This window comes from Myotis brandtii, unplaced genomic scaffold, assembly GCF_000412655.1.
Source record: "Myotis brandtii unplaced genomic scaffold, ASM41265v1 scaffold1071, whole genome shotgun sequence".
Lineage (NCBI taxonomy): Eukaryota > Metazoa > Chordata > Mammalia > Chiroptera > Vespertilionidae > Myotis > Myotis brandtii.
In genome coordinates this window covers 1333810-1360520 of record NW_005353634.1, presented here as the reverse complement: position 1 = coordinate 1360520, position 26711 = coordinate 1333810, and the positions used below count along the sequence as shown (strand labels likewise).

The window sequence follows — 26711 nt, the reverse complement described above, 5'->3', positions numbered from 1 at the left end:
CGACCTTCCAGATGAAGCCAGGTCTGCAAGGGAAGCCCGGGTCCTGGGTGCCAGAGGGAAGCCGGTGCAGGCAGCCAGAGGAAGGCCTACTCTTGTACAAATTTTGTGCATCAAGCCATATATATATGGCATGTATACACACAAATAGGATCATATTACTGTATTTCTATTGATACACCAATTTTACATGTGAAGTTATGAAATGTGAATTCATAGTTGATAAAATATAAAATGTTACTCTTTTAGAGCTCACTTTTTCTCCCCACACATTCATTATTTTGAACATTAGTCCATATTGTCAGAGAGAGATCTACTTTATCCTTTCACTTCATTGTATTCTATATTCTAACTCTGTTTTCAAATACATGTTCATATTCCAAATTCATGAATGTATTATGATTTGTTTAAGAATTCCCTTAATTGTTGAACATTCGTGATGTTTACAGATTTTTATATTTCAAATAATGCTGCAGTAAACATTCTTTTTTGCATGTCACTGTATATAAGCAATTATATGAATAAGGCAGGTTTCTAGAATTGGAATTGCTCGGTCACAAATTGTGCACACAGTACTTTTTTGTTGTTGTTAATCCTCATCTGAGGATATTTTTTTTCATTGATTTTTAAAGAGAGTGGAAGGGAGAGGGGAGAGAGAGAGACACATCGATGTGAGAGACCCACATCCATTGGTTGCCTCCTGCACCCCACCCCCAGTGGAGCAGAGGATCAAACCTGCACCCCAGTACCTGCCTTTGACTGGGAATCGAACCAACCAGAGACTCTTCAGTGCATGGCTGACACTCTAACCACTGAACACACCAGCCAAGGCACACAGTACATTTTTGCGTGCACGTTTTATAAGCCTCTTACTAGCTTCTGTGTTTTGAGTGTTAGGAAGGAACCAAGCAGACAGATGAATGGCTTCTTCCAGGATCCCTAGCAGGGGAAGTTTCTGGAAAGGTAGACAGATACATCTAGGTAAGCATCTATACTTACCCATTCATACCACAGTCTTTCAATTCTAAGATGCATAGTTTTCATTTTTTAAAGAATTCTCACTTGGGGGTGTATTCAGATAACGTCATAGCCCTCCCCCGAAACCCCTGCTATAAAATTGTGTATCTTACGATCGATGGCATTTTGGAATTGAGGAAATACAAAGTACAGTGTATTTTAGTAAGTGTGTGTATAAGGCTTATCTGGAAAGTATCCTTATCTAATTTAATGATGAAAATATAGTTCTAGTTATTTTCCCATCAAAGCAGTTTGGAAACCAGCCAGGGCTTTGCAGACAGAGTTTATCAGCAGCTACTGCTCTGCGTTAGTGTCTGCACGTGTCATTTGAAAGCAAACCTCCATTTACTCAGGAGCCCCGTTTCTTGGAAAAACCAAGTCCCAGTCAGCACCTTGAGAAATACTGAAGCCGTGTCCCTTAGGATGGCAGAATTTAGAAGCTGGTTCCACCCCCTTCACTTACAGAGAAGGAAACTTCTTATGGCTCACCACATGGGATTTTGTGCTACTTGCCCAGCTGAGAATTGGTATAAAAGAACATTATGAAGTGACGATGGCAGAGCTGGAGGCAGACGGGGGTCAGGAAGGGACAGCCTTGCTGCCGATGGCGCATCCCCGTCCCACTGACGTCCCCAGTCTTCCACCTGTGACGGCGCTGAGGGCCATCTGCGTCATTTCCCAGGGGCCTGGGGTTGGCAGGTCTGGGCCCTCACATCTGTTTCTCCTGTTTAATTAGGTTGGAAATTACACCACCGCTCTCCCCCCACTTTTCTTTTTCAATGTCCCAGCTGGTGTGCAGTACTTCACGCGGGCTGTGCGCTCCTGCTCTTGGCACCGAAGGGCTTCCATTACATCAGGGACGGCCTTGGGAGTGGGTCTGAAACAGTCGGCACTTAATAAATATTCTTGGCTGTCGCAGCTTTTTTGGTCTTTGCTCAGACGGTTCTAATAGCGCGCTGGCAGGGTGTCTGAGCCAGGGTGCCCTCCGTGCCCCAGGGACGCCGACCCCTTTTCCCTTCAGCTATCATCTATCATGTCCCAATCCCGTGTGTGGAGAAGCCAAAGCAGCGTGCCCGCGTGTGATAAAATTGTCCAACTGTTCTTGTTAACTGTCAACTGGTATCGACGCAGACAGTTATTTTACATTTTCAGTTGCTTTTTGTGAAATACAAAGATCAAAGTCCTTTTCTGCACTTTCCTCCCCTGCTCAAACCGCAACTTCCTTCCTCTGCAGTAAAAGCCTCTGCAACATGCATTAGTATTCGACTTCCTCACCCTGGGTGGCAAGTTGTCATCTCATTGGACCAAGATGAAATGCACCCACTTCATGTGTGGGTGCCTCTGAGTCTCTGCATGGACACACGGCCGTGCAAGACACTCAGAGGGCTGTATTTAGAAGCACATTTTGTTTTTATTTCTTAAATGAAAAAATACTTTGTGGAAGAGTCCTCAGTAGTTCTCAACTTCTTTTGGTTTTGGACTGTTCTGAGAATCTGAGGAAAGCTCGGGGACAGGGTCGGGGGTGGAGTGGGGGGGTGAGACTTGGTAACCAAGGACAGCTGCGGTTCACTCCAACGTGGGCTCAGAAAACGGTTCCTTTCAGCAGTTGTTTAAATGATAAGTGAACAAGATGGTTCTAAGACTAATGGAAAGGCAGGGGATGGTTCTTTTGGTTTTGGACTGTTCTGAGAATCTGAGGAAAGCTCGGGGACAGGGTCGGGGGTGGAGTGGGGGGGTGAGACTTGGTAACCAAGGACAGCTGCGGTTCACTCCAACATGGGCTCAGAAAACGGTTCCTTTCAGCAGTTGTTTAAATGATAAGTGAACAAGATGGTTCTAAGACTAATGGAAAGGCAGGGGAGGTTGGGGGAAGCGGGAGAGATCAGCCAAAGGACTTGTATGCATGCTTATAAGCCTAACCAATGAACACAGACACCAGGGGTGAGGGCATGAGCAGGGAGGTGGGGGGGCCATGGGGGGATAAGGACACATATGTAACACCTTAATCAATAAAGAAAATAAATAAGACTAATGAAAAGATAACAGCACAGGAAATAGGGAAGAGCTGGTTCCGCAGGAGAATGCAGCATCAGTGTCAGACTGGGAGACGCACAGTGGGAGGACGGGGTACCACACCCAGTCTCAGCACATGCTGACAGCCGAAGCCCACCCGGGGCTGCTGGAGGGAGTGGGTGGGCTTCACTGAGGAAAGTTCTGTTCGCAGCGTGACAGGAGCTGTGTTCGGGCCCAAGGAGCCCAGGGCGCACGTTGCCTGGATTTCAGCTCTAATGCTTCCCAGTGTGAGGCCTCGGCCAGTCAAGTGACTTCATTTCTTTTAAGCCGAAGTGATTTCTAAGTTTTCCCAGGGGCAGTGGGAAGAAATGGAAGCAGGCACACAGGACTGGGAGGCCTGCGTGGGATATCCCGAATGAGACACCTGGCGCATAGTGGGCTTTCAGCGAGCGGCGGTTCTGTTCTCTTCCTCTGTGAGCCTGTGATGTCTTCTGTGGGAGAGCTTTTCTTTCCTAAGAAGATGGAGTTTAGAGCAACAGAAATCACTAACTGCCCTGAGGGAGATTGTATCTCTCAGAACTCAGATGCCTTTGCAGAGGTAGGAAATAGGTGTTACTTCCAGTGCCACCCACACATAAGACGCCGCTGGGGGGCAGTGGGACTGGCACTGTCTCTGGTGGGCACTGTACGGACACGGGGAAGTCTGTGGAGCCATCCTGGAAGGGCCCAGAGGTGAGGAACCTCCCCCAGGACAGTCCCTCCAGCAGGGACACTGCCCAAGGCTGTAGGCCAAGTAGCTGGTCCCCCCTGGAGGATTACCTGAGGACTGCTCTCTGCAGTGGAGGGAGGGAAGGTCTCAGAAAGCTTGGAGGGGAGAGAGCCAAACCTGGTCAGGGCCAATGCCTAGTCTTTAAGGCGGATGAAAATGCTTTGAAAATAAATGGGGGTATCCGCTTCCCTTTCTTCTCCTTTTTCTCCCCTTCTCTGTTCTCCAAAATCCATATAGAGAAGGAAACTTCTTATGGCTCAACACATGGGATTTTGTGCTACTTGCCCAGATACGTGGTTTGCAAAAATTTTCTCTCATTTCATAGATTGCTTTTTCAGTTTTTGTTGTTGTTAATCCTCACTGGAGGATATTTTTTCCATTGATTTTTTTAGAGAGTAAAAGGGAGGAGAAGGAAAGAGGAGAGAAACATTGGTGTGAGAGAGCCACATCAATGGGTTGCCTCTCATACACACCCCAAAATGGGGCAGGGAACCTGCAACCCAGGTACATGCCCTTGACCAGAACTGAATCCACAACCCTTCGGTTCGAGGGCCAGCACTCTAACCACTGAACCACACCAACCAGGGCATGTAAAAGTTTTTTTTTTTTTAAACAAACATGATATTCCAAAAGCTTAAATATTCCTAGCTTTTTTTGGTGTTCATTTTAAAGGGAACAAAAGGGGGAAATGCCAACATGAATTTTGAAAGGAAAAATGAAAATAAGGAACCTAATGAATGAACCCTTTTATACTAATGGTATGGGGAAATAAGCTGATTAGAAAGTGGATGAAAATTAGTATGAGGTGCTGATGAAGAGCCCTGAGGGTGTTCACTCAGGAAGGAGGAGCAGAGCTCCGGTGTGTGGGGTTTGGGTGTTAAGCAGAGGAATAGACTATCCACAGACCGCCGTGGTCCTCCTGAGGTTCAGCAGGATGTTACTTCGGTTGTTTCTCCAGGTTATTGCAAAGTCCGGAACTGGCTTCTTCAAGGCAAAGTGTTTCTTCATCGGTTTCCACTATACCCCTCAAGAACTACCCCTCCCCTCTTTGAATTCTCTTTCTTCTGCATCCTTTCTATTTCACCTTTTTTTCTGGGTTTTTGGTGTTGTGCAAAATAGATTTAGTGTCATGATATGGACTATTGAAAATAGTACTAGCTAAAAACCTTGTAATTATAAGTCAGAATCAGCATACATGGAATTCTTATGTAGAACATTTTCGGTGGGAACCCAGGCATTACGTTTAGTAGAGGGAAAATGTTAGGTAACTACAGAGCTGTACCAGGGCTGTGTGCTATGAGGGGATATCATTTTTCATACCTATTATCTGATAGGCAGAGTTTGATAAGGCCCAGGGTTGGAGGGAAATGGGCAAACAGAGGCATTCTCAGTCTCAAACACTACTGATAAGATTGCAAATTGGCAACTTATGTATCAAAATATAAAACCTGTGTATCTTTTGACCCAGACATTCCACTTCTAGGAATTTATTTTTAGGTAATAATTGGACACATGCAAGAATGTAGATGCTCAGATGTATTCTTAGGATAAGCATTGCAATATTATATGTGATAGAAAAAAAACTGGAAATGATCATCAAACTTAAGCAAACCTAATTTAATTCAAGATAACTTAGTTGGGGTACTGCCCCACAATGGGCTAGTGTTGAACCATGACAGAAAGAATAAAGAACTATATACTGACTTCGAAAGATGTTAACAATGTATTATTAAACTCCAAAGTAACATGTATAATATGATCTTTTTTTAGTAAGAGAGGACAGTGGGGAAGGGGTAAACATGCTTACTTGGGGTTCGGGGAAGCAGGGGTGAGGTGGTATCTCCTGCGGTTGTGATTTGCATTTCCCTAGTGATTAGTGATGTTGAGCACCTTTTCCTAAATCTTTTGGCCATTTAAATATCCTCTTTAGAAAACATGCCTATTCCATTTCTTTGCCACTATTGAGTTGTGTGAGTTCCTACATAGTTTGAATACCAATCCCTGGTCAGATACATGGTTTGCAAAAATTTTCTCTCATTTCGTAGATTGCTATTTCAGTTGGTCATTTCTTTTGCTGTGCAGACCTTTCTAGTTTGATGTCATTTGCTTTTAAAATTTTTGTTTCTAGTGTCATATCCATAAAATCATTGCCAAGACCAATGTTGAGGAACTTTTTCAGCCCCATGTTTTCTTCCAGGAATTTTATGGTTTCAAATCTTACATTTAAGTACTTAATCATTCGAGTTAATTTATGTGATTGGTGTAAAAGAGGGGTCTGTTTTCTTTCTTTTGCATGTGAATATTCAGTTTTTCCAGCACCACTTACTGAAAAAAGTATCTTTTCCCTATTAAGTATTCATGGCTCTCTTGTCAAATGTTAGTTGACTGTATATGCATGGGTTTATTTCTGGGTCCTCAATTCTGTCCCATTGGCTTATGTGTCTGTTTTTATGGCAATATCATATGTTTCGATTACTACAGCTTTTTCATATAGTTTGAAATCAGGAAGTGTGCTGCTCCAGCTTTGTTTTCTTAGAAGTGCTTAGTAGTTCCATATGAAGTTTAGGATTTTGTTTTTCTATTTCTGTAAAAAATGGCATTGGAAACTTGATAGGAATTGCATGGAATTATAGATGGCTTTGGGAAGTATGGACATTTTAACAATGTTAATTCTCTCAATCCACTGAACACCCAATATTCTTCCATTTATTTTTGTCATCTTCCATTTCTTTCATAAATGTCTTCTAGTTTTCGGAATACAGGTCATTCATCTTCTTGGTTCAATTTATTCCTAAATATTTTATCATTTTTGATACAATTTAAATGGGATTTTTTAAAATTTCTTTCTCAGATAATTCCTTGTTAGTACAGCAACTGCTTTTTGTGTGTTGATTTTGTATCCTGCAAATTTACCAGATTTGTTTATTAGTTCCAACAGTCTTTGGTGGAGTCTAGGATTTTCTGTATATAAGCTCACGTCATCTGCAGAGACATGGATGCTTCTTTTAAATTCTGGGATTGTGTCTTATGAAGAGGCCTTAAGATGGGTGGTTCTAGTTGGCACGTTATTATAACCATAACAAGATCCTTGTGCTTAAGAAGGGCACATACTCTGTCTGGGGAGACAAGGCTCAAGCCATGAAACATTTTCTTAAATCTAGCTCAGCTTATAAACCAAGTGCAAAATTGTATGGCATTGACTGATTTATTTATTCAACAAATATTTGAGTGCTTACTATGTGCTAAGCATTTATGTGTGACATCTGGGATTAAATCCGAGAACAAAATTAAGCTCATTTTTCTCACTGTAGACAGTAATTTCTTCACATGTAGTTAACATACAATATACTGGTATAGAGACCATGTAGCATAGGGTTAAGAACCCTGTGTCTGTTTTGTTGACCATGAATCTCCAACCAGTGGGACAGGGTCTGTCTGACAGAACCGTTTAGCAATAGCTGTGGACTGAATAAATGATTATAGAAATAGCCATGTGCTCTGGGAACTTTCAAACCACTGGTAAAATCAACTTTTCCCATCATCTATAGAATGTTTCTGTGTCTCCCTCATAAATACAAACAAGTTTCTTTGACAAATGCTAGGTTGTCAAGTACAGTGGCACTGTGTACTGTAGGACTTCTCATTTTGATTCAAGAGGGGTGCTGGGTATGGCACGTAGCACTTACTAAGCTCATTTGAAATGAATATGTATGAGTCTAGCATCTTTGGGAAAGGTTGATTTGGCCGCAAAAAGTCAGGAGAAGGAAGACTCCAGGAGTACAGGAAATTTTATTTCTTGTACTTATTGGTTTTGAGACTGCTTAATAAAATTTTGGGGAGGAAGGAGAGCACCTCAGATCCAATTATCAGAGTGTCCCAGTAGTCTAGTTATGCTATATATATATATATATATTGGTGGCCTGGTGCATGGATTCGTGCACATTGAAAGGAAATTAATTTGAAGAAAGATTCATGCATTAATTACATTACTGCAAAAAAATTACATGTCAAAATAGTATATATAATATCTATAATAATAAAAGCATAATATGCTAATTAGACCAGACATCCTTCCAGATGACCAGGGCTGCAAGGGAAGCCCGGGTCCCGGGTGCCAAGGGAAGCCAGTGCTAGCAGCCGGGAGAAGGAAGGCCTACTCTTGCATGAATTTCATGCATCAGGCCTCTAGTAGTATTATAAAATTAAAATACAAAATATTTTAATATCGCTATTTGCTCTTTCTCTATAATAGAAGTGCGCAAGTCAACATTTATTTTTAAATTGCCAGTGCGCATCATATGTACCGGCCGGTTGGTCAGTTGGACGGTTAGGTGGACATACAGTCGGTCACTTAGCCTTTTATATATATAGATTGAATGCTGCAATAAAGGATTCAAAGTGAGGTGGGTCTTGGTTCAGACATGGAGAATGGGAGTCTCAGAGCCAGGTCACAGAGGTTGGTGTGAGCAGTGTTTGTGGAAGACAGTGGAAATTGGTGAGACTAGAATTTTGAGGTTTTATAGTGGAAAATAGTAGGGAGAGCACTACATGGTTAGTATAGGATCTGAGTAAAAGGAGTCTTCAGAATTGTGCAGAAGATTTTGGGCCATCAGAAATAGGGAACTTGCACATTGTTTAGCAGAGGAGGGACAGCTTGAAAATGACATTGAAAGATTTGACATCTGTGTGCAAGATGGGTTACAATTAAGCGAGCTGGACTGAGCCCACTCAGAGGCACTTGGAAATCCAAGAGTGAGAAATGAGAGTTCAAGCAAGGAAAACAGAGCATGAGGGGGAGACTTGAAAGAAGAGTCAGTAAAGCATAGTGAGTATGAGGAGTCAAATCTGAACTCTAGGATTATAATAAGTCAGGTTCTGAGTGCTCTGTGGTCTTCATGGTGGCGTCTGGACAAAATCTGCATATCATACATTCTCTCTGTGTCTGGGAAATTTCCTCCCAACCTAGCATTCCAAACCCAAATCAGTGAGAATTTGAAACATTCACAGTTGGTAGAGTTCAAGTCACTGATCTGGATTCTTGCAGAACCAGGGAGGCCACATTGCATGATGGTTAAGAGCATGGACTTTGGTGCCAGAAAGAAATGGGTCCAAGTTCTGGTTTTGCTTTGGATAGGATTCTTAAAGTGCCTAAGCCTCAATAACCTTGTCTTTCCAATGGGGACAGTAATTCATCTCCTTCACTTGCTGTCAGGAGCCAGCGAAAGAATGCATGTATAGCGCTTAGCAAAACACTGCATCGTACAACTCGGTACAAGTTGCTGAGTGTAATTGTTCCTGAACTAGGAAAGCACCTCCTGTGTGAATGCATGTGTGTCTACTTGCTTTTATCCTAATTAAAGAAACAGCCGTCAATCTGTTAGCATAACCAGTAGGCTGGCATGTGGTTGATGGGGAAGCCATAGCCAGTGACTAGCACTCAGGGGAACAGTGCCCTTGGGACAGTGTCAGGTCATTCTCTGCAAAAGTTGGAAGTAGGCAGGCCCTGTGTTGCTGAACAGACTGAGGAAGCTGGAAGGGAACACTGAGATGTAAAGGGCTGGAAGGCTGGAAGGAAGAGTATCAGCTGCTCATGGCCATGAGCTTGTGTACAGGTATCAAGCTTTGCTGTCAACTCCAGGTAAGTCTCTGGTAATGTCATCTACAGCGAGGATGCACCCCCCAAGAAGGGCTTGATTTCCGTTCCCACGTGAGTCTCTGGGTGTCCTCCCTGCCCACAGATTGTTTGTTTGTTTGTTGTCTGTAGTGAGCTCAGCATTTGTCCAAGGCCAGTTTCGTGGCACTCAGTAGAAACAGCAGCTCCAAGGTTGTCTTCACTGTAGAGCTGGTATTTTCACCCTGTGAGGGAAGAGTTCTGTGTTTCCTCTCTGGGAAGCTTGGTTTCTAAATATCCCAAACCACACAGCGGTAAGGTTCAAATAAGTCTTGATGCTCTGGTTCCTGTGCAGCCAAAAGGGGGGGGAAAAGTTTGCAGGTCAGAGCCACAGTTCACCTTTATCTGTGGCCTCTGTTTTTTCCTGTTCACGGTAATCGTATAGATTCCAGAGCCAAGATAAGGAATATTCTACTTTGGGGGAATGCAGCATGTTTGTGTTGTGTCTTCTTGATTTAATGACTTACTTGATATCATCGATATACGCTAGGGGAGAGGCTCTCACACTTGCCGCACATTAGAATCTTCTGGCCTAAAAAACCTAGCCCAAAAGAATTAAATCAAAATCTCTGGGGGTGAGACTTGGAATCAATATTTTAAGAAACTCCTCGGGGGAACCAGTGTTCTTAAACAGTAGCTTTCAACCTGTGGCCGTCTGGTCCCAGGGGACATTTGGCAATATCTGGAGACATTTTTGGTCGTCACAACTAGGTGAGTGGTGTGCTACTGGCATCTAGTGGGTAGAAGCCAGAGAGGTTGAACAACCGTCTGTGCACAGGCCAGCTTCACCGTAACATACATAATTATGGGGCTCAAAAGGTCAACGGTTCTAGGTTGAGAAACAATGCTCCAGTGGTCGGCAAACTCATTAGTCAACCGAGCCAAATATCAACAGTACAACGATTGAAATTCCTTTTGAGAGCCAGAATTTTTAAACTTAAACTATATAGGTAGGTACATTGTTATTAACTTAATTAGGGTACTCCTAAGGCTTAGGAAGAGCCACACTCAAGGGGCCAAAGAGCTGCATGTGGCTCGCGAGCCGCAGTTTGCCGACCACGGCTCTCGAATAATCAGGCTTAAGAAGTGAGGTGTGCCAGAGCGGAAAGGTATGCCCACTCTGAGGAAAGCATGGCATGCAGAAGTTTACATTTTTGGCCTCCCAGCAAGATGAGAGGGAAGTGGCTCAGCAGATGCCTCTATCCTTTGAGCCGTCTCCCTCCTGCCCTCACGGTGGTCCTGCTCTGTCTTCTGGCTGGTGCACCTCCTGGCTCTGATTTTTTGGGGCAGGATCTCTTCCTGTGGGTCCATAAGTTACCGCACTTGAATGGCTTGGAAGACGACTAAAGTTCGGAAAATTAAACCCATAGAAATTAGCCAAGTTAAATAATTTAAAATCAAGCTTTTGAGTTGCTTATTTTCTTATATAAAGTTTCCTAAAATTAGGGAGTGCATTTAAAAGTGTTTTACATGTGCTATAAGAAATCTGATTTTGTGTGCTGTAGAGAGTTCTTTCTCTTCTTTCCTTTTGACTGGATAAGAGGAGGCGAGGAAAGGCATTTTTAATCTTAGCGTGGTACAGTTTTCTTTAATTTTGAGACATTCAAAAATACTTTTATAGCAGGTAAACTGGAATCTATATTTATTATATTGTATAATTTATGTTATGAACTTTATCTCTCCCCATCCAGTTTTCTAGTGTGACACACATAAAAGATCTTTGCCATAAATAACTTGTCTTTCTCCCAAGTACACTGTCAAATTTAAGGTGTTTAATCGAGGTGGCAAATTATAATATTAAATATAATGTAACATATTAGATATACTAAAAATGTTTTTGTTTTCAAAAACTGATGAAAGTGGGTAGTTATAGCTTTTGAATTTGCTCTGATTCATTGATCTTATGCAGGTGGTTGATTGCCAATTGTGTTTTTAAAAAATTTATCTCTCTCTTTTTTAATATATTTTATTGATTTTTTACAGAGAGGAAGAGAGAGGGATAGAGAGTTAGCAACATCAATGAGAGAGAAACATCGATCAGCTGCCTCCTGCACACCCCCTACTGGGGATGTGCCAGCAACCAAGGTACATGCGCTTGACTGGAATCGATCCCGGGACCCTTCAGTCTGTAGGCCGACACTCTATCCACTGAGCCAAACCGGTCAGGGCAAAAAATTTATCTCTTTAAAGGGACTGAAATAGATTTCAAGTGGTACTTTTAATGCTCTACATCAAGCTTTTGTACTAGAATTAAATTCATGTATATGAATGTGGGGTTATGCCTATAATAGTTTTTTCAGTTTTTTCCTTCCCTTCCCCCCCCCCCCCCCCCCCCCCCCATTGCATGAGTTCTTTGACTCCAATGTAATGGAGTTTATTCAGTATACATTTCAGGGCCTACTATGTGCATTTTGCATTAATTGCTATAATAGTTTTAAAAACTATTTTAGCCTGTTTTAGTGTGGTTTGAGGCACTCAGCCAATACTCTTGCATGCTGGGTGCCTTTTACACCTAGTGGTTGGAATGTTTTAAATTAAGACTAGACGAGTAACAGCTCATGTAATATTTGGCATGAACACTCCAAACTTCTGTGTTGGAATAACATATCCTGTTTCTTCATTGAATTTTAGTAATGACTCCATAATCCAAGGGGTAATTTAATTTTCATCTAAGCCTGGGTTTTGTAGCTGTGCTTTTAATTTAATTTATTATTACATTTAATTTAGTTTTCTTCCAATAGGTAAAAATTAAGGTTTTGCTTCCGACTTTGGAGTTTTGTTGCATGAAGTTTGCAGAAAAGTAATCTAAGTTTATGGTGTAGAGGCTCTTTCCTAAAAATTTGATTGTCATGAGAACCATTACAAAGTGTGCTTAATAATAAATGGTCAAATATTCCTTGCAGTCTGAGTGTGAACATATGGTGTGGGTGTGGGTGTGGGTGTGGGTGTGGGTGTATCTGTGTGTGTGTGTATGTGTGTTGGGGGGTGGTTGTTCTCTGTTGGGACTGGGGGACAGGATGAGGAGAAAATAATTAAATTAGTGCTTAAGGATTGAATGGATCAAGCCTGAACTTTGAAGTAGAAATAACCAAATAACCAGGAACCATTCTGGTTTCTTGGAAGGGCAGCATTTGGGGAGTTCACCAATATATATATTGGTGTAACTTTATTCCAGAATGTTTGTCTACACCTTCATTATACTAAAGAACAGCTAGGTGAATTGGCTGCCCCTGTGTAGATATTTCCTAGGATTGGGACCGGTTTGTCCATACATGTAAAAAGAACCTGTTTGGCTTGGGGAGTACTGGAATAACAGGGTGGGGCAAGAGTTAATTGTTTTCCAAATGTTTGAAAGACATGAAAGAGGGATTAGATGCATTCTGTGTATCCTGTAGGCACAGAACCAGTGAAATACAGGAAAATAGGTTCTGGTTCAGTTCAAGAAATGTTTCTTTGAACTGAGACACTTCTTGAACTAAGTGGGGAAAGATGGAGGGAGTGAAGAGGTGTAGAAATTCCCTTCCATCGTAGGTTGTCAGTAAGACCACAAATGGGATTGGACACGGGATTCCCACACTGGACTGGAAGTAGACATTGGATTAGATTAGTGATTTTCAACTGGTGTGACTCGAGAATTTTTAAAACATGCAATATCTGACTATTTAGTCAGGGGCACTGACCTCTTTTCCCTTAGATTGTCAAATTAAAAAATAACAGCAACCCAATGGCCGTCTGGTGTGAATGAATCAAAGCTATACCTATTTTTTTTGTCAGATGGCAAAATATATAATACTAGGGGCCCAGTGCACGAATTCACGCACCTTGAAAGGAACTGTGGACTGCGAGGCTATGGTGGGCACAGGGGCGGGTCTCAGCCCATTCTCTGCACCCCGCCCAGCCCCTCCCACCATGGCCCCTGATCCCCTGTCTGCCAGCAGCCCCGCTCCCACTGCCACCACTCCCATGTGCTAATGGTGCCAGCCCCGCTCACATCTGCTGACGGCGTGGAGCGATTGGGGCCGGCACCAGCAACGGGTGCGAGCGGGGCCAGTGCTGTCAGCAGATGCAAGTGGTAGGTGTTGTCCCGATCACCTCTCAGGAACAGGGGGAGGTGGAGAAATCCTCAGGGGCAGTCGGGGCCGGCAGTAGCCGCTTGCACCTGCTGATGGCGCTGATGTGATTGGGGCCGGTGCCGGGTGCCGGCAGCGGGTGCGAGTGCTGGGAAGGACTGCAGCTCATGGGAGCAAAGAATTTTCAGTAACCACCAGGGGCTCACCCTGATGACAGCAACCAGCACCCCACCTTGGTCTGGCACCCCCGCTCACCTGCTCCACCATCCCACTGTGGCCGATGCCCGCCACATTCTGCACTCTGCCGCCTGCTGCCCACGCTCACCATGTGTGCCCCCTGGTGGTCAGCGCACGTCATAGCGACTGGTTGTTTGGTTGTTCTGCCATTCGGTCTATTTGCATATTAACTTTTTATTATATAGGATTTTTTTGGGGGTGTGCTGCAGAATTTTAGTAATTAACTTATGTATGCCATGATATATAAAAAGGTTGAAAATGCTAGATTATATGGACATTAGACATTGAACTAGACATTGGACTAAGTTGCATGCCAGTCTAGCCATTCTGTGATTTTTTAGGATGTATTACATCCCCTGAAAAATGAAGATACCTGACATTTGAAGGGGAATTTCAGATTCATCAGTTCAATATCCCTAATGGCTGTTTCTTTCCAGTTTCTGCAAGTGCTCCTGCAATTATATCCCCTCTACTACCACATTTGTGTCTTTCTCCAGATAGGAACATCCTCTTCAGCATCAAAACATGCCCTTTTATTACCCATCTTAAAAAGCAACTGGAAAACAAAATTCTACAATCCAAAGAAGGCATCCAGCTCTGGCCCTGCTCTCCTCAAACGGGTTGTCCCTGCCTATGGTCTCCCCCGCTTGCTGCCCTTGCTCATCCCTCCACTCCTCCAAAATTGTTTCTGTTCAAGCCATAGAGACCTTCAGTTTAACAAATTTGTGGACTCTTCCATCCTCATCTTACTCAGGCTCAGCAGTATTCCTCAGGTTCGATCCTGCCCTCCTCCTCACACACTTTCCTGACTTGGCTTCCAGGCATCACACCCACTTTCCCCCACATCCATAACTCCCTCGTCTCTACTACTGAGGTGCCCAGGGCCCAGTCCTGGCCTTTCTTCTCCACTCTCTGAGCGGTGGATCTTCACCTGCCTTGGGCTCTTAAAAGAAGGGCTAAGTTTTAATTCGAGTGTAATCAATTCAGAATCGCTGTAGCTTCATGGGCATCAGTTTTTAAAATGTTATTTGGGTTGTTTTCTGTTATCTGCGTATACTACTAATGTGCAGCCAGGACTGACAATCCCAGTGAATTCATCTAGGCCCGTGGAATAAATACCAAATACTAGCGAATGACTCCCAAATAAAAGTATGTAAAACATATTTTCCAAGCTCCTGACTTGACTGCTCTGTTATCTATTTTACATTTCCTATAGGAACAGGCATCTCAGTTTCCACCTGGCCCTCCCAGCCTACTCCTCCCCGGGGCCTGCTTTTCTTATCCTACCCTTTATACATACAGCTCTCAGCTGAAAGTCTAGGCGGCATCTTGAGTTCTATTCCCTGGGCACTTCACAGCTAATCCAACTGCAAGTCTTCTCTCTTGTCCTTCCAAATATGTGCACCTCACACCTCAGCACTCCTACTGCCACCATTTCTCTTCTCAACAACCGTCGACTTCCCCAGTGCTCCTGCCTCCCCCCCTCATCACCTCTCCTGTAGTCAGAGTGCTCCTGTAAAACCCCCAGACCCTGTCATTCCCTTGCTTCAAACCCTCCCGTGCCTTCCCATCACAATGAATAAAGTCTGCCTTTCTTACCACCAGCTAAGGACCCCTTGCCCAGCTCTCCAACTTCATCTCTTACACCCCCAGCTTTCCCCGCTCCTGTTAAACCACACTGACTAGCTGTTCCTGAAACTTCCCAACCTTGTTCCTACCCCAGAGCCTTGGCACCCACCCTTTCCTCTGCCTGGAAGGCCCTTGCCCTAGCATGCCCTTTGGCTGTCTCCCTCACTCTTTTCAGCTTTCTGCTCAGATGTCACTCCAGGAGAAGGCCCCTCCAAAATGCTCCTTTTTCTTCTGGTTGATTCCCTCGCACTCTCCCATGGCCTTTATCTCTGTTGGACATCCTGTTTTCCTGGCTGCTTTGCTAGAACTTTGTCCCCGCTCTGTCCCCTGCACTGTAAACAAGCCATCCATCATAGATGACCAATAAATACTTTTGACTGAGTGACAGAGGGCCTGATCCCAGAACCTGCCTTGTGTCACTTCTGTGGCCCTTGGTCCCTTTTTCAGCCCCTGAGCAGATCATGCTGCCATAGCCAAGATCTGCTGCTAAGCTGATCTCAGAACCTAGTCTTACTCAGCCGCCCCCTCTTGGCCCCTGCCTGTGCACAGATGACCGTATAGAGCAGAGGTCCTCAAACTTTTTAAACGGGGGGCCAGTTCACTGTCCCTCAGACATTCCACACATGCGCACTGTGGGCCTGGGACGAGTCGGCTGCTAAGCAGGACAGGCAGCGGCGGCAAAAACACCCGGCGGGCCGAATAAATGTTTTCGGCGGGCCGCATGTGGCCCGCGGGCCATAGTTTGAGGACCCCTGCTATAGAGGATGGGGAAGAAGTAGGGCAGCATCCAGCATTTTAGTGACTGCTGGGTGGACACCTGTCAGTCCTCTCTGACCTGCTCAGTGCCAGTCCACACTGCTCCTATTTCTATATACAGATGCTTCCTTGATAGTCCACTCTCCTGATTTTCTTCTTCCTCTTCTCTCTGTTCCTTCTCAATCACTTTCCTCTTCTTTGTCCCTCTCTTAAATGTTGGTATTTCTTAGGACTCTGGGCTCTCCGCTCTTCTCTCTCCCTTGGTGATCCTATCCATTCCTAGGGTTTCACATTGTCACATGGCTATGAGCTCCAAATGTACGTTTCCAGTCTGACCTCGTGTCTAAGTTCCAGCCCTGGACGTCCAGCTGTAAAGTGTTCATCGGTACCTGGATATCTCACAGGCAACTCGAATTCAATATGCAGGAAGCTGAGCTCACCTTCTCTTCCTGTCTTCCCCTCAGTAAATGAAACCTGGGAGGCTTCTTCCTCTACTCACCCCTGTGCCCTATCAATTGCCAATATTATCAGTTTGCCCAGGAAATGGCTGTAGAACCTGTGTTCCGCTTGTCACAGTTTACTGCCAGCGACTAAGACCAGGACACCACCGTCATCTCTTACCTAGATTACTCCTCGGACAGTTCACCTGCCACATGCCCCCTATTCCCACCCCACAGCAGCCTGACTCTGTGCTGCTGTTGGTCTTTATATCTACCTGATAGTCATCCCTTGGTTAAGATGCCTTGTTGGAGTTTTGATAAGGTCGAACGTTTAAACAGGGCTTATAATGTTTTTAATAACCTGTTCTCAAACTGACTGTACTTGTTGGAGTTTCTTGGAACTATCTGCCTCCCTCCTTTCATACTCCAACCCTGCTGTCCTAATACATCGCATATCTCCTCCCGCCCCCTGGTTTACAAGTCCTAGGGGCTACCGTTGGGCATAGTAAAGCCTCAGTAGATATGTGTTGAACGAGTGTGGGAAAGCAGTGGCCCTGGATTGTAATTGCCAGTGTCCTCAAATTCTGACTTCAATTGTCTTAAAAATGTAAAGGCTTCCACAGTCAAAAATTTCTGTTTTGTTGTGTAGTCCTGTGTGTATGTTTTTCTGAGCTCTGTAGTTTCCAGGGGATTGTTAAAAACAGAACTAAAAGAAGTGTGTGGGGTTCTGCTAGCAAATCACTTCCAATCTGTGCTCTTTGAAGGGCCTTTGAGTTCTGAGCTTAGGAGACTGCCAAACAGGACTTGGAACCAAACCGCCTTGGTGGCCCAGCGGAGCAGGGCGGCGAATCGGCTGAATGGGCCTCTGCGGTGAGCCTTTTCAACGTGGGCATGTGTGAGCCGGGATCCAGATGTCTGAGACCTGCTGTGACTCGTCTGAACGGTTTATGAAAGTCTCAAACCTGTTTGGGAAGAACGCTTGAACACAAAAGCGTGTTTGGGTCTTGAGCAGCAAATCTCATTTAAAAGAAATAGACAAGAACTTAAGTAAGTTAATAGAAGTGGGACTGTTGGTCTCCCTTGTAAAGAGTCTAAAGAAGAATCGGGAAAGGTTTTTTCCCCTAGAAGATCCGAGTCAGAATTTCAATCCTCCCCCCACTCCCTTTGGGTTGGGAGATTCTGGGTGAGGTGTCCCAGTCTCCCTCCTCCCAGAGCTCCTATCTCTAACTCCCTCATAACAGGGATCAGAGGGGCTTAATAGTCAGCGCTGAGTCAGAAGGATAAGCAAGCAAGGAATGACACACTTCCTGCCCCGAGTTCCAGGGAGTTTTTATGGCTTGTTTTTCTGTTTTGCTTTGAACATCCCCTAAAAAGACAGGAGATTGCCCTGCCATCTTCTGATTGGCAGCCTTGATTTATTTTTGTGACCTCATGGGATATACATGCTGCCATACATTCTTGTGACTCACAGAGTTTCTAAACTTTTTTTCTTGTTACAGAAGTATATATAGTATATTTATGAACTACACTTTGACAAAAAAAAAAAAAAAAAAAAAAAAAAAAAAAATAAGGGGGGGGGGAGGTATTCCTTAATTTCACCATGCAGAAAAAAAAAACATTGTGAATATGTCACAGCAGGCTTTTAACTGCATGCCTGTAGTTTTTCCTCTATAAAAATTATATACTACTTAGTATAATTCCTTTGCTTTTATATATTGCTTTGTGGCCTTTGTGAAGCGTTCTCATGTTATTAATTACTCCACAAGATCATTTTAAAAGGCTGTTTTACGTGCCACTAGATAGATGTACCATAGTTCACTTAGCCAATCCCCCATTCGGATAGTTGGGCTGTCTTGTTTCCACCGTTGGCATAACAACACACAGCTCCCTTGAACTAGAGCCGTCCACACTTGCCTGTTTCATTGGCTGTATTCCTGGAAATGGTTCAAAGAGCATGTGGCGTTTGAAGGTTTTGATCTTTATTGCCACTTTGCCTTTCAGACACTTTTACCTATGTTACATTCCCACCATATCATATAAAGTTCTGACCATGTCCTGGATGGCCCTTACCTATTCTGGTCTTTGCCTAACTCCCAACTCCTTCTCACACCCTTCTTCCCCGTGCTTCCAACCCTGCAACCACATGGCCTTCTTCCACTCCTTTCCCCGGAGTGTGTCAAGCGTGTGCTTCTGGGGCTGGACACCTCCGGCTCTGGCCCTCACCTCCATGCACCTCTGCCCCCGTGCGCTCCGTCACAGCCCCCTGTTCCTTCCCCTCCTGGCAGCTCTCAATCTGTCTGGGAGTTATTTGTGTTGGCTTATCTGCCATCTTTTTCTCCCCGAATGTCAGTTTTGTGAGACAGGTGTTTTATTTCCCACCGTGTCCTGAGTCAGTGCCTCACATGCAGTGGGTACTGGGTAAATGCAGGCTGGTTTGGTCAAGCAAGGGAAGAACTCACCTATCACCTACGACTGTGCAGTATAATGGGGATCGTGAGATGTGTATAGTGATCTCTGTCTCTGGAGCAAAACATGCTAGATGCTGTAAGAAGGCTTCCAAGTGACAGAGGGAGCCCATGGAGTGAGACTGGCGTCTGGCCACAGGGTCAGGGAAGGCCTCGGGTGGGAGACTGGCGGTGTTTTGTAGCTGATGGTGGTGGGAAGGACCCAGGAGGTCAAGGCAAGCGGGTGAGCAGAGGCCCAGAGGTGGGCGGGCAGGTTGATTCTGACCTTGAGCAGCAGTGCAGACTCTGACCATGAGTAGTTGGGAAGCATTGCACGTTCCTCATCAGAGTGGCACGGTGAGGGAGGGCCGGGAAACACTTGTTAAACTCAGTTCTAGCCGCAGGTGGTGATGTGCTTTGGGAAGATGTGCCATGAGGGCACCTAAGTGGAAGGAGCAGGAAGGACAGGCCAGGGGAGGGGCTGGACAAGGGGAAGGCAGACAGGGCATGGAAAGGTGGGGAAACATGAGAGCTCAGTGGCTGGGGGTGGGGTGGGTGGGGGGAGATAGTGAAAAGAGTGAGGTTCATGATGACACTGAGGTTCAGATCTGAGACTGACGGAAGGTGAGATATGGAGCCCAGAAGAGGGGCTGTTTGGGGGTAAGGAAGGGTATGTATTTAGTTTCAGCCTGCCCTTTGCTGCATTGGTGAGCATTTTCTAGATTAAACTAGCACACCTGCCCTCCTTTGTCCTGAAGGCCTTGGGTGACGAGTAGATAGAGGGAGACAGAAACACACCCCAAGACAGGAGACTCTGGGCTCCGTTGGCCCCTCCTCTGTAGAAGCAAGACTGCTTAGTGGGAGAGAATAGCGGGCCCTGGACGCCTCTCCAGGGCACCAGAGGCGAGAGGCTGTTCGCTGGCAGCGCCTGCTCCCTGTCATATGTGGAAGGAGTTTGTTCGATGTCAGCTTGTCTTGGGGTGAATTTGTTCTGTTGTCAGGCGGAGGAGGGTGGAGTGGAGGACCGGTGCTGATTGTTAGGTGCAGGAGCGAGGGGGCTCTGGGTACAAAGGGAATAAGACACAGATGGGTGGCACATTGTCCTTCTTCTGCAAATGGTCAGAACTGCTGTGTGCTTTTCCTGGGGGCTGGGGGGCGGGGGGCAAAGAGAAACTTATCTCAAGACAAGGTGTCATTTTTTTATCGCTCTTGAAATTTAAAAGTTTCTGGAAGTTTCTAAAATTCAAGTTTGGAAATGACCTTGTGGGTCAAACGACACAATGGCAAAGCTCTCTGCCCTCTGCAGAGGGGACGGAGCTCAGACCTGCTTTGTGGGCGTTCTCTGGAGAGTCGTCTTTCACAAAACCACCTTCTGCTACCTGCAAAGCGAGGGCGAGACAGAATCCAATGGACATGAGAACAGGAGACGCACAGATAAGAAGACAGCAGAGCTTGGGGAATGAGTGCCATCCAGACCAAGAGGAGGATTCGTGATGACAGGATGACAGGTGGGGATGGGATCCAGAGAGGTCAACACAGAGAAGAAGGAGCAGGTTTGGCGATGCAGGGCGGGAGAGGAATTCGGCCTGGGAAATATCAAATGCTGCGTATTAACTAGAAATTCTAGAAATTTATAGAGACCTTTACTCTGAATCGGAGAGTTTTTCTTGGCAAATTGAGGGTTTAATTAATTGAATATTTTATTACTGGGGATCATGTTCAATTTCACACGAAGGTTTGCAGTGGAAGAATGCTGTAAATGTCAAGACGCTGTTTTTACTCAGGTCAGGAGAAAATAAACCCCAGTCCAGCGCCAGCATAGTTATTGCAGCAGAGGCCCCGTGATTCTCTGCTCCGTATGCTGATGGTGGGGTAAGTGTGAAGAGAGACGTGAGCCTGCATCACAGGAGACAGATGTGAGTGCTCATTCTGGAGTCCTGACACCGGCTCCCCCCGCAGCTGCACAGCCACGCAGCCAGTGGTGTGGTTCCTGCGCCCGCCGTGGGCCTCCCTGGGCGGCCTCATTCTCTCGCTTGTGAAATGAGATTGGATATCAGAAGTCTGGCCAATACTGCAGTTAGGTGATCCTAAGAGAGAAAAGAGAAGGACAGTACCTTTGTGTTTGTTTCTGAGTAACATTGCATAAAATGTATACTTGAAACACAGAAACACATTCCGTGTGGTAGCAAGGCCTGCCGTCCCACACGTGTTTCCCGTGCAGCCCATTGGGGGAGGCCGTGGATGACAGCTGAAACGATGACAGGCTTGAGAAGTCTCACCCCAGCCCTGCCTTTGCTGCCAGCGCTGGCCCCCTGCAGCCCTGTTCACAGTTTAATTCGCTGCCTGGCTCCGAAAGGTGGGTTGCCAGGTGTCCTTTTCATTTTCCAGGCAGTTCCATATTTGTGCTTTCTGTCTGGTTAAACCAAGGACACGTTCATGATATGATATGATATGATATGATATGAAGAGAAAAAAGCCAACAGGTTTGGAGTAAGACACGCCTGGCATTGGGCTGAGGAGGAATATTAAATTTATGGCGCTGAGTTTCCTCACCTGTGACCAGAGGGTGATGGAGCCCACCTCCCAGGGTTCTGACGAGGACTGAGTGACCCCAGGGAGAGCGTCATGCACGCTGCCCAGCACCCAGCAGGTGCTCAGCCAGTGGGACTTCCCACCCTGGTGGAGGCATGAGCCCTGCACTTTTCTGCCCGTGCGAGGCCTCCTTGGGTGAGAGAGGGAAGGTCTGGCTCTGCCATCTCTGTGAGAATATCTGTAAAACGCTCTGGAGCACCTTGCCACTCTCAGGCGGTCCTGCCTTCTTTCCTGATTCACCGATGACGGCTTGTTCCTTGAAGAAGAGGAGAGGGACAAAGAGAAATTGACTCTAGGAGACTCTGGTGGGGCCACAGTTCCAGGGAGGCCCATAAAAGAGTGAAGGTGACCGAGACTGCAGAAGAGGAGGGTACAGAGAGAATGATGGGGAATGGGGGAGGGGTTGCAGCTCAAACATAAAGAAAACACCACTACTCTTGGCAGCCCCTTATCGTATCTTGCACCAGGGACTAGGGAACGCCTTGGGAATGCCAAAGCAGGAAGGTCAAGGTGTTTCATAGACGTTTCCAGTTCTGTCTCTGAGGCTATAGAGTCCGATGAAATAAACAGACTAAGATATCTTTCTCATGCAGGCACATTTCATTATTCTTGTGGTGATTTTGCTGACTGTGTGGCCGATAAGGATGTAGGTGGCTATAAAGGAAGTATTTTTCTTGAGGTTTGTAATAAGCCGTCCATGAAACTGGGCCAGAGAGAGAGAGTGTGCTGTGGAGGTTGCTCTGGGAAGGGAGGGCCTAGCTCTCACGGCTTCTCTTCCCAGCACTGCCTCATCCTGCAGAGCCCTGTGGAATATGCTGTTTGAGCCCTCTCCCTCTCTCTCTGCTCATCTCTGGAAATTGGGATTGCCACCAACTTTCATTGGGTGTGAGGACAGCAAAATGATTCAAGCAATAGTGCCCTGCTCGGAGGAGAAGCCTAGATGATGTGCTGATAACGAATGCCCACGGAAGAGGAGGATCTGGTTTTCTCATAGCCGCCGTCAGTCCCGTGGTTGCAGATAGGTGGAAAAGATAGCAGATAAAGTGGACCCAGACTTCCCTAATGAAGGCCCATACAGTATCACCGTGAAGCTCTGGGTGCCTCTGTCATGGGCAATGCCAGTGGTACTCCCAGGGGTGCGGTCTGGGGGCTCCCTGCTTCAGCTGCAGAGCTGTGCTCCTCAGAAAAGGATGGAGAGCCACGGGTACCTGGTATTCCTGAGCATAAGTTCCCCCAACAGAGCTGGATCCCGGCAGATTTCTGCTCACTGGGCCACCAGGCAGGGATTCTAGGGCTGGCAGTCCCTGCTGCCTCCTCTGCCCTCCCGGCCTCGGGTGCGGTGATGCCTCTGCATTGGCCACCAGAACGGTTGATCCTTGAATCTACTGAGACTGTTCCAATTTGCAAGTCCTAGGGAAGCATGGAAGAGCTGTATTCATATCCACAAAGGCAGCCGAAGAGAGTTAGGTACTTTCCACATAAGGCTAATCTGTGAATTGTGACTGTTTCACAGATCTCCCTGATCTTTAGCCCCGGTCTATGATTCTTCTTTCTTCCCACATAAAGTAGGATGACCAGAATATATAATTACAACTGCCGGGGCAGCTTAAAACAGCAGACTTTGAATAGATCTGAGCATGTAAGACCCAAGCATTCTGGTCTCAAGGACAAGAAGAGGGAGGGATGTCTTAAGGAAATGATCCCCTGCCCGATTTATAGCCCATCCAGATGTGCTGATGTGTAGTTGTTTTTATGGGACGCTGTACCACTCTTCCTCCAGCAGCCCCTCCCACAGCTGTACTTTGCTGCTCCTTCCTCTCCCATTGGTAGTGGACCGAGTGGTTCCTGGTAGCCACCTAGCCATGCAGCTACCTCTGGGGACACATTTTAAGGAAATGTGAGAGGCCCGTCCACCTGGTTATTTCTGCTCTTTGCACATTGTAACTTACCCTTGGACTTGCAACTGAATCAGGGTTTGGGAAGTCTTTGTGCTTTGGAAACTTGCACTTCCAGGGGGAGTATTCTCTTGGCATCTTCTTTGACCCTTAGTCCCTGATGAATTCCTAGCATTAAGGAGCCCATCAGAATTTGGGATGATAACACAAAGACACATAAAAGGTTGGTTTCTAGGGTGTAAAATTCAAACCATTATGAGTTAGTCACATGATACTGTAGGCTAAAGAAAATAAGAAATGTATAGTATGTTTGTAAGTTGATGTTGATTTGATATCTTTTTCAGCCTTCTCTCCAAATTAGTAGTGGGCATCAATGAACCGAGCCCACTAGATCCAGCGCACTTGACTATTGCCTTTCACTAGGTATCTTTTCTGCTGAGTCCCTGGTAGGCTCAAGGCAAAGTGTTATTGCTTCAGTGGATAAAAATAAAATCAAGAAACTGACAGGTAGTAGAGGTAAGATAGATAAGTCACTGTAGTAATATAAGGACAACGTGAGTAGGTACCCAGAAAGTGTTATCAGAATGCTCCAGGGAGCTGCCATGGGGTTGAAGGAGGACACTGAAATCCTACATAGGTGGAGGGGATACTCAGAAAAAGGCTTCAGGGAGGTGGTGCACTTGAAGCACATCAGGCAGGATCTTACGTGGTGGGAATGGGAAAGGGAAGGATTTGTGGGTGGTGATGACTGTCAGAGCACCGGTAAGTACATAAGCTTCTAAAGTTCTATTCAATAGTGCCTGTGCATATATCTGTGTGTATGTGTGTATATATTGTGTGTGTCTAGGTACAGTCATATGTACATTTTATTTTATTTTTGTAAATATATTTGTATTGATTTTAGATTATGTGTGTATATATTGTGTGTGTCTAGGTACAGTCATGTACATTTTATCTTATTTTTGTAAATACATTTGTATTGATTTTAGAGAGGAAGGGAGAGGGAGAAAGAGAGAGAAACATCAGTGATTAGGGAGAATCACTGATCGGCTGCCTCCTGTACACCCAACACTGGGGATCAAGCCCACAGCCTGGGCATGTGCCCTGATCAGGAATCGAACCATGACCTCCTGGTTCATAGGTTGGCGCTTCACCACTGAGCCACACCAGCTGGGCTTTTAAAAAATAAAAACCTTATATTCTCTTCAAAAATGAAAGACCAAAGATTTTGAGTAGAAGCATTGCCCAAACTCTGTTCTCTAGTTCTGAGAACAAGAATACCTCCGAGCAGTACTTCCTATTAATAGACATTCATGTTTATACTGGCCAGGTAGGAATGAGGTGTTTTTTGATTTTCTTTTGTCCAGGCATCTATGATTGGGGCTACTCCCTTTTTTTAAAAGTATGTTGAAACATTAGACTTCCTGTTTCTGCTTGATTTTGAAAATACCTCCTGCTCGCCTATCACAGGTAATCTCTGTGTTCTTGTGTAGCCGTGGTTTACAGGTAGCAAGTGCAGGCAGCAACCAGTCCCTCCTCACTGGGATGTGGAGATCTATCTGGAGTCACAATTAAAGGCTACCGAATGCATTCCACTACAGGTGACGAAACCCAGCTCCCAGAATAACAAGCAGGACAACTTTTAAAGTGACTGTTGTTGACCAGTGTCTTCTGTGCATTTGCGCGGTAAGCTCACGGTGGATTTTTCTAAAGGACGGTATAGATTTTTCTGAATTACTCTCGGGAAGGACGGACTCTTCCTGAGGTTGAGACAGATGCCATAGAATACAACAGGGTGGCTGTGTGCGTTCCTCCGGTTGGTGTGACTCTGCCAAGGCTCTGTGAGGCTGTCCTGATTGACAGGGAGAAAATGCTGAGACTAGGTGAGTTAAAACTGCCCTCACACTAACTTGGGTTTAATGTGCGTGACGGAACCTGGTGGAGAGTTCAGATGACTAAGTAACCTGGTGTTGCCTACAAGGGAATGACTTTTGGTGGCAGCTTTAAAGTGGTTGTGTTCAACAAATCATGGCTTTTCTTTTGCTGTGACTCTGGGTGTGGAGAACTGGTGTTAAGCTGAGGGAGGTTTGACTATTGTGGGTGGAAAAAATGGCATCTATAATTTGCATGTAGACAGTTTCATTTGTAGACAAATGAAGACTTGAGATGTTTCAGAGATGGGGCTCTGAAAAGATTGGATAGCTTTTTCACTTAAAGTTTCTTCTTTTTTTATAATTTCCACAAGTTTATTAACTCTAAGGCATCTCCGGTTGCCAGTGGTCTGGTAGTGGCAGTAACGCCATGTGATGGCCTGCAAACTCAAGGATGTTTATTTCTGTTCTCCCATTGTGTAGATGTTTGTCAGAAGATCCCTGCTACGATTTCCTCTAACAGCCAATAAGCAATTTTATCCTATATATAAGCCCTTCTTGTACTTTTAAAATACACCTTAGGCTTGTTTTCAGCCATATTGAATGCTTCTACAAGTGTACTTAATTTTGTTAAGGCAAATTTGGAAAGTTTTTGAGGATTGAAATAAAGAGAGCACTTATACAATTTTTTCAAGTTTACGTATAATATTTATTGAAGTTTATCTAGAATTTTCCTGATCAAAAAACTTTCTGGAACTTAAATTGAATGTTAGAAAGGAACTGAAAGTGTGAAGACGTAGGTGGGCGTTAATAGATCTAGATTCTTGACTCATTAACTGAATGCTTGTCAGCTAAGACTATTATTTCCTAGACCCATGACTTCTTCTGTGATACAGAATGTGGTCACCGGCACCGGCACATCCTTTGTGTTCAATGTTCATTTGCCTACCAGATGCCTGGAGCTGTGCACGTGATTCTCTGTCAGCTTTCTCTCTATACGCATATAGGCATATTCTATCTGATATATAAACATGGTTATGTGTCTATGACTGTATATCATGGCACATATGCAGTTGGGATCAGAGCCAAGTTTGGCTGGGAAGGTTTTATAGAAGAAGGGGATTTGGGGTAGGGTTCCAAAGGGAGGGGGATTTATATACTTTGGCAGAAAGAAGCAGCATACATAAAGCTTCCAAGGCTGAAGTAAGTCAAACACATTCGGGAATAAGCATGAACCATTTCAGAGCAAGTGATACATTACTGGTTGAAGAAAGCCAGGCTGAATGTGAAAAGGCAAGGGGATGAGTGTG

General features: G+C 45.1%; 1 protein-coding gene and 1 long non-coding RNA gene across 2 annotated transcripts in view; one reads left to right on the top strand and one right to left on the bottom strand.

The window, feature by feature from the left end:
* Positions 1-20718: 20718 nt before the first annotated feature.
* Positions 20719-21891, bottom strand: LOC106726513. The gene is made up of 2 exons (XR_001362589.1): positions 21597-21891; positions 20719-21130 (listed from the first exon to the last, which is right to left on the bottom strand). It is a non-coding gene; the product is annotated as an uncharacterized LOC106726513 (long non-coding RNA).
* Positions 21892-24971: 3080 nt separating this feature from the next.
* The window catches only part of TNFAIP8 (tumor necrosis factor, alpha-induced protein 8), a 65843-nt gene continuing 64103 nt past the window's right edge, over positions 24972-26711 (top strand). The window contains exon 1 of the mRNA XM_014541639.1: positions 24972-25413. Coding sequence (XP_014397125.1) covers positions 25401-25413 — 13 coding nt within the window. The 5' untranslated portion in view covers positions 24972-25400. The remainder of the gene's footprint in view (positions 25414-26711) is intronic.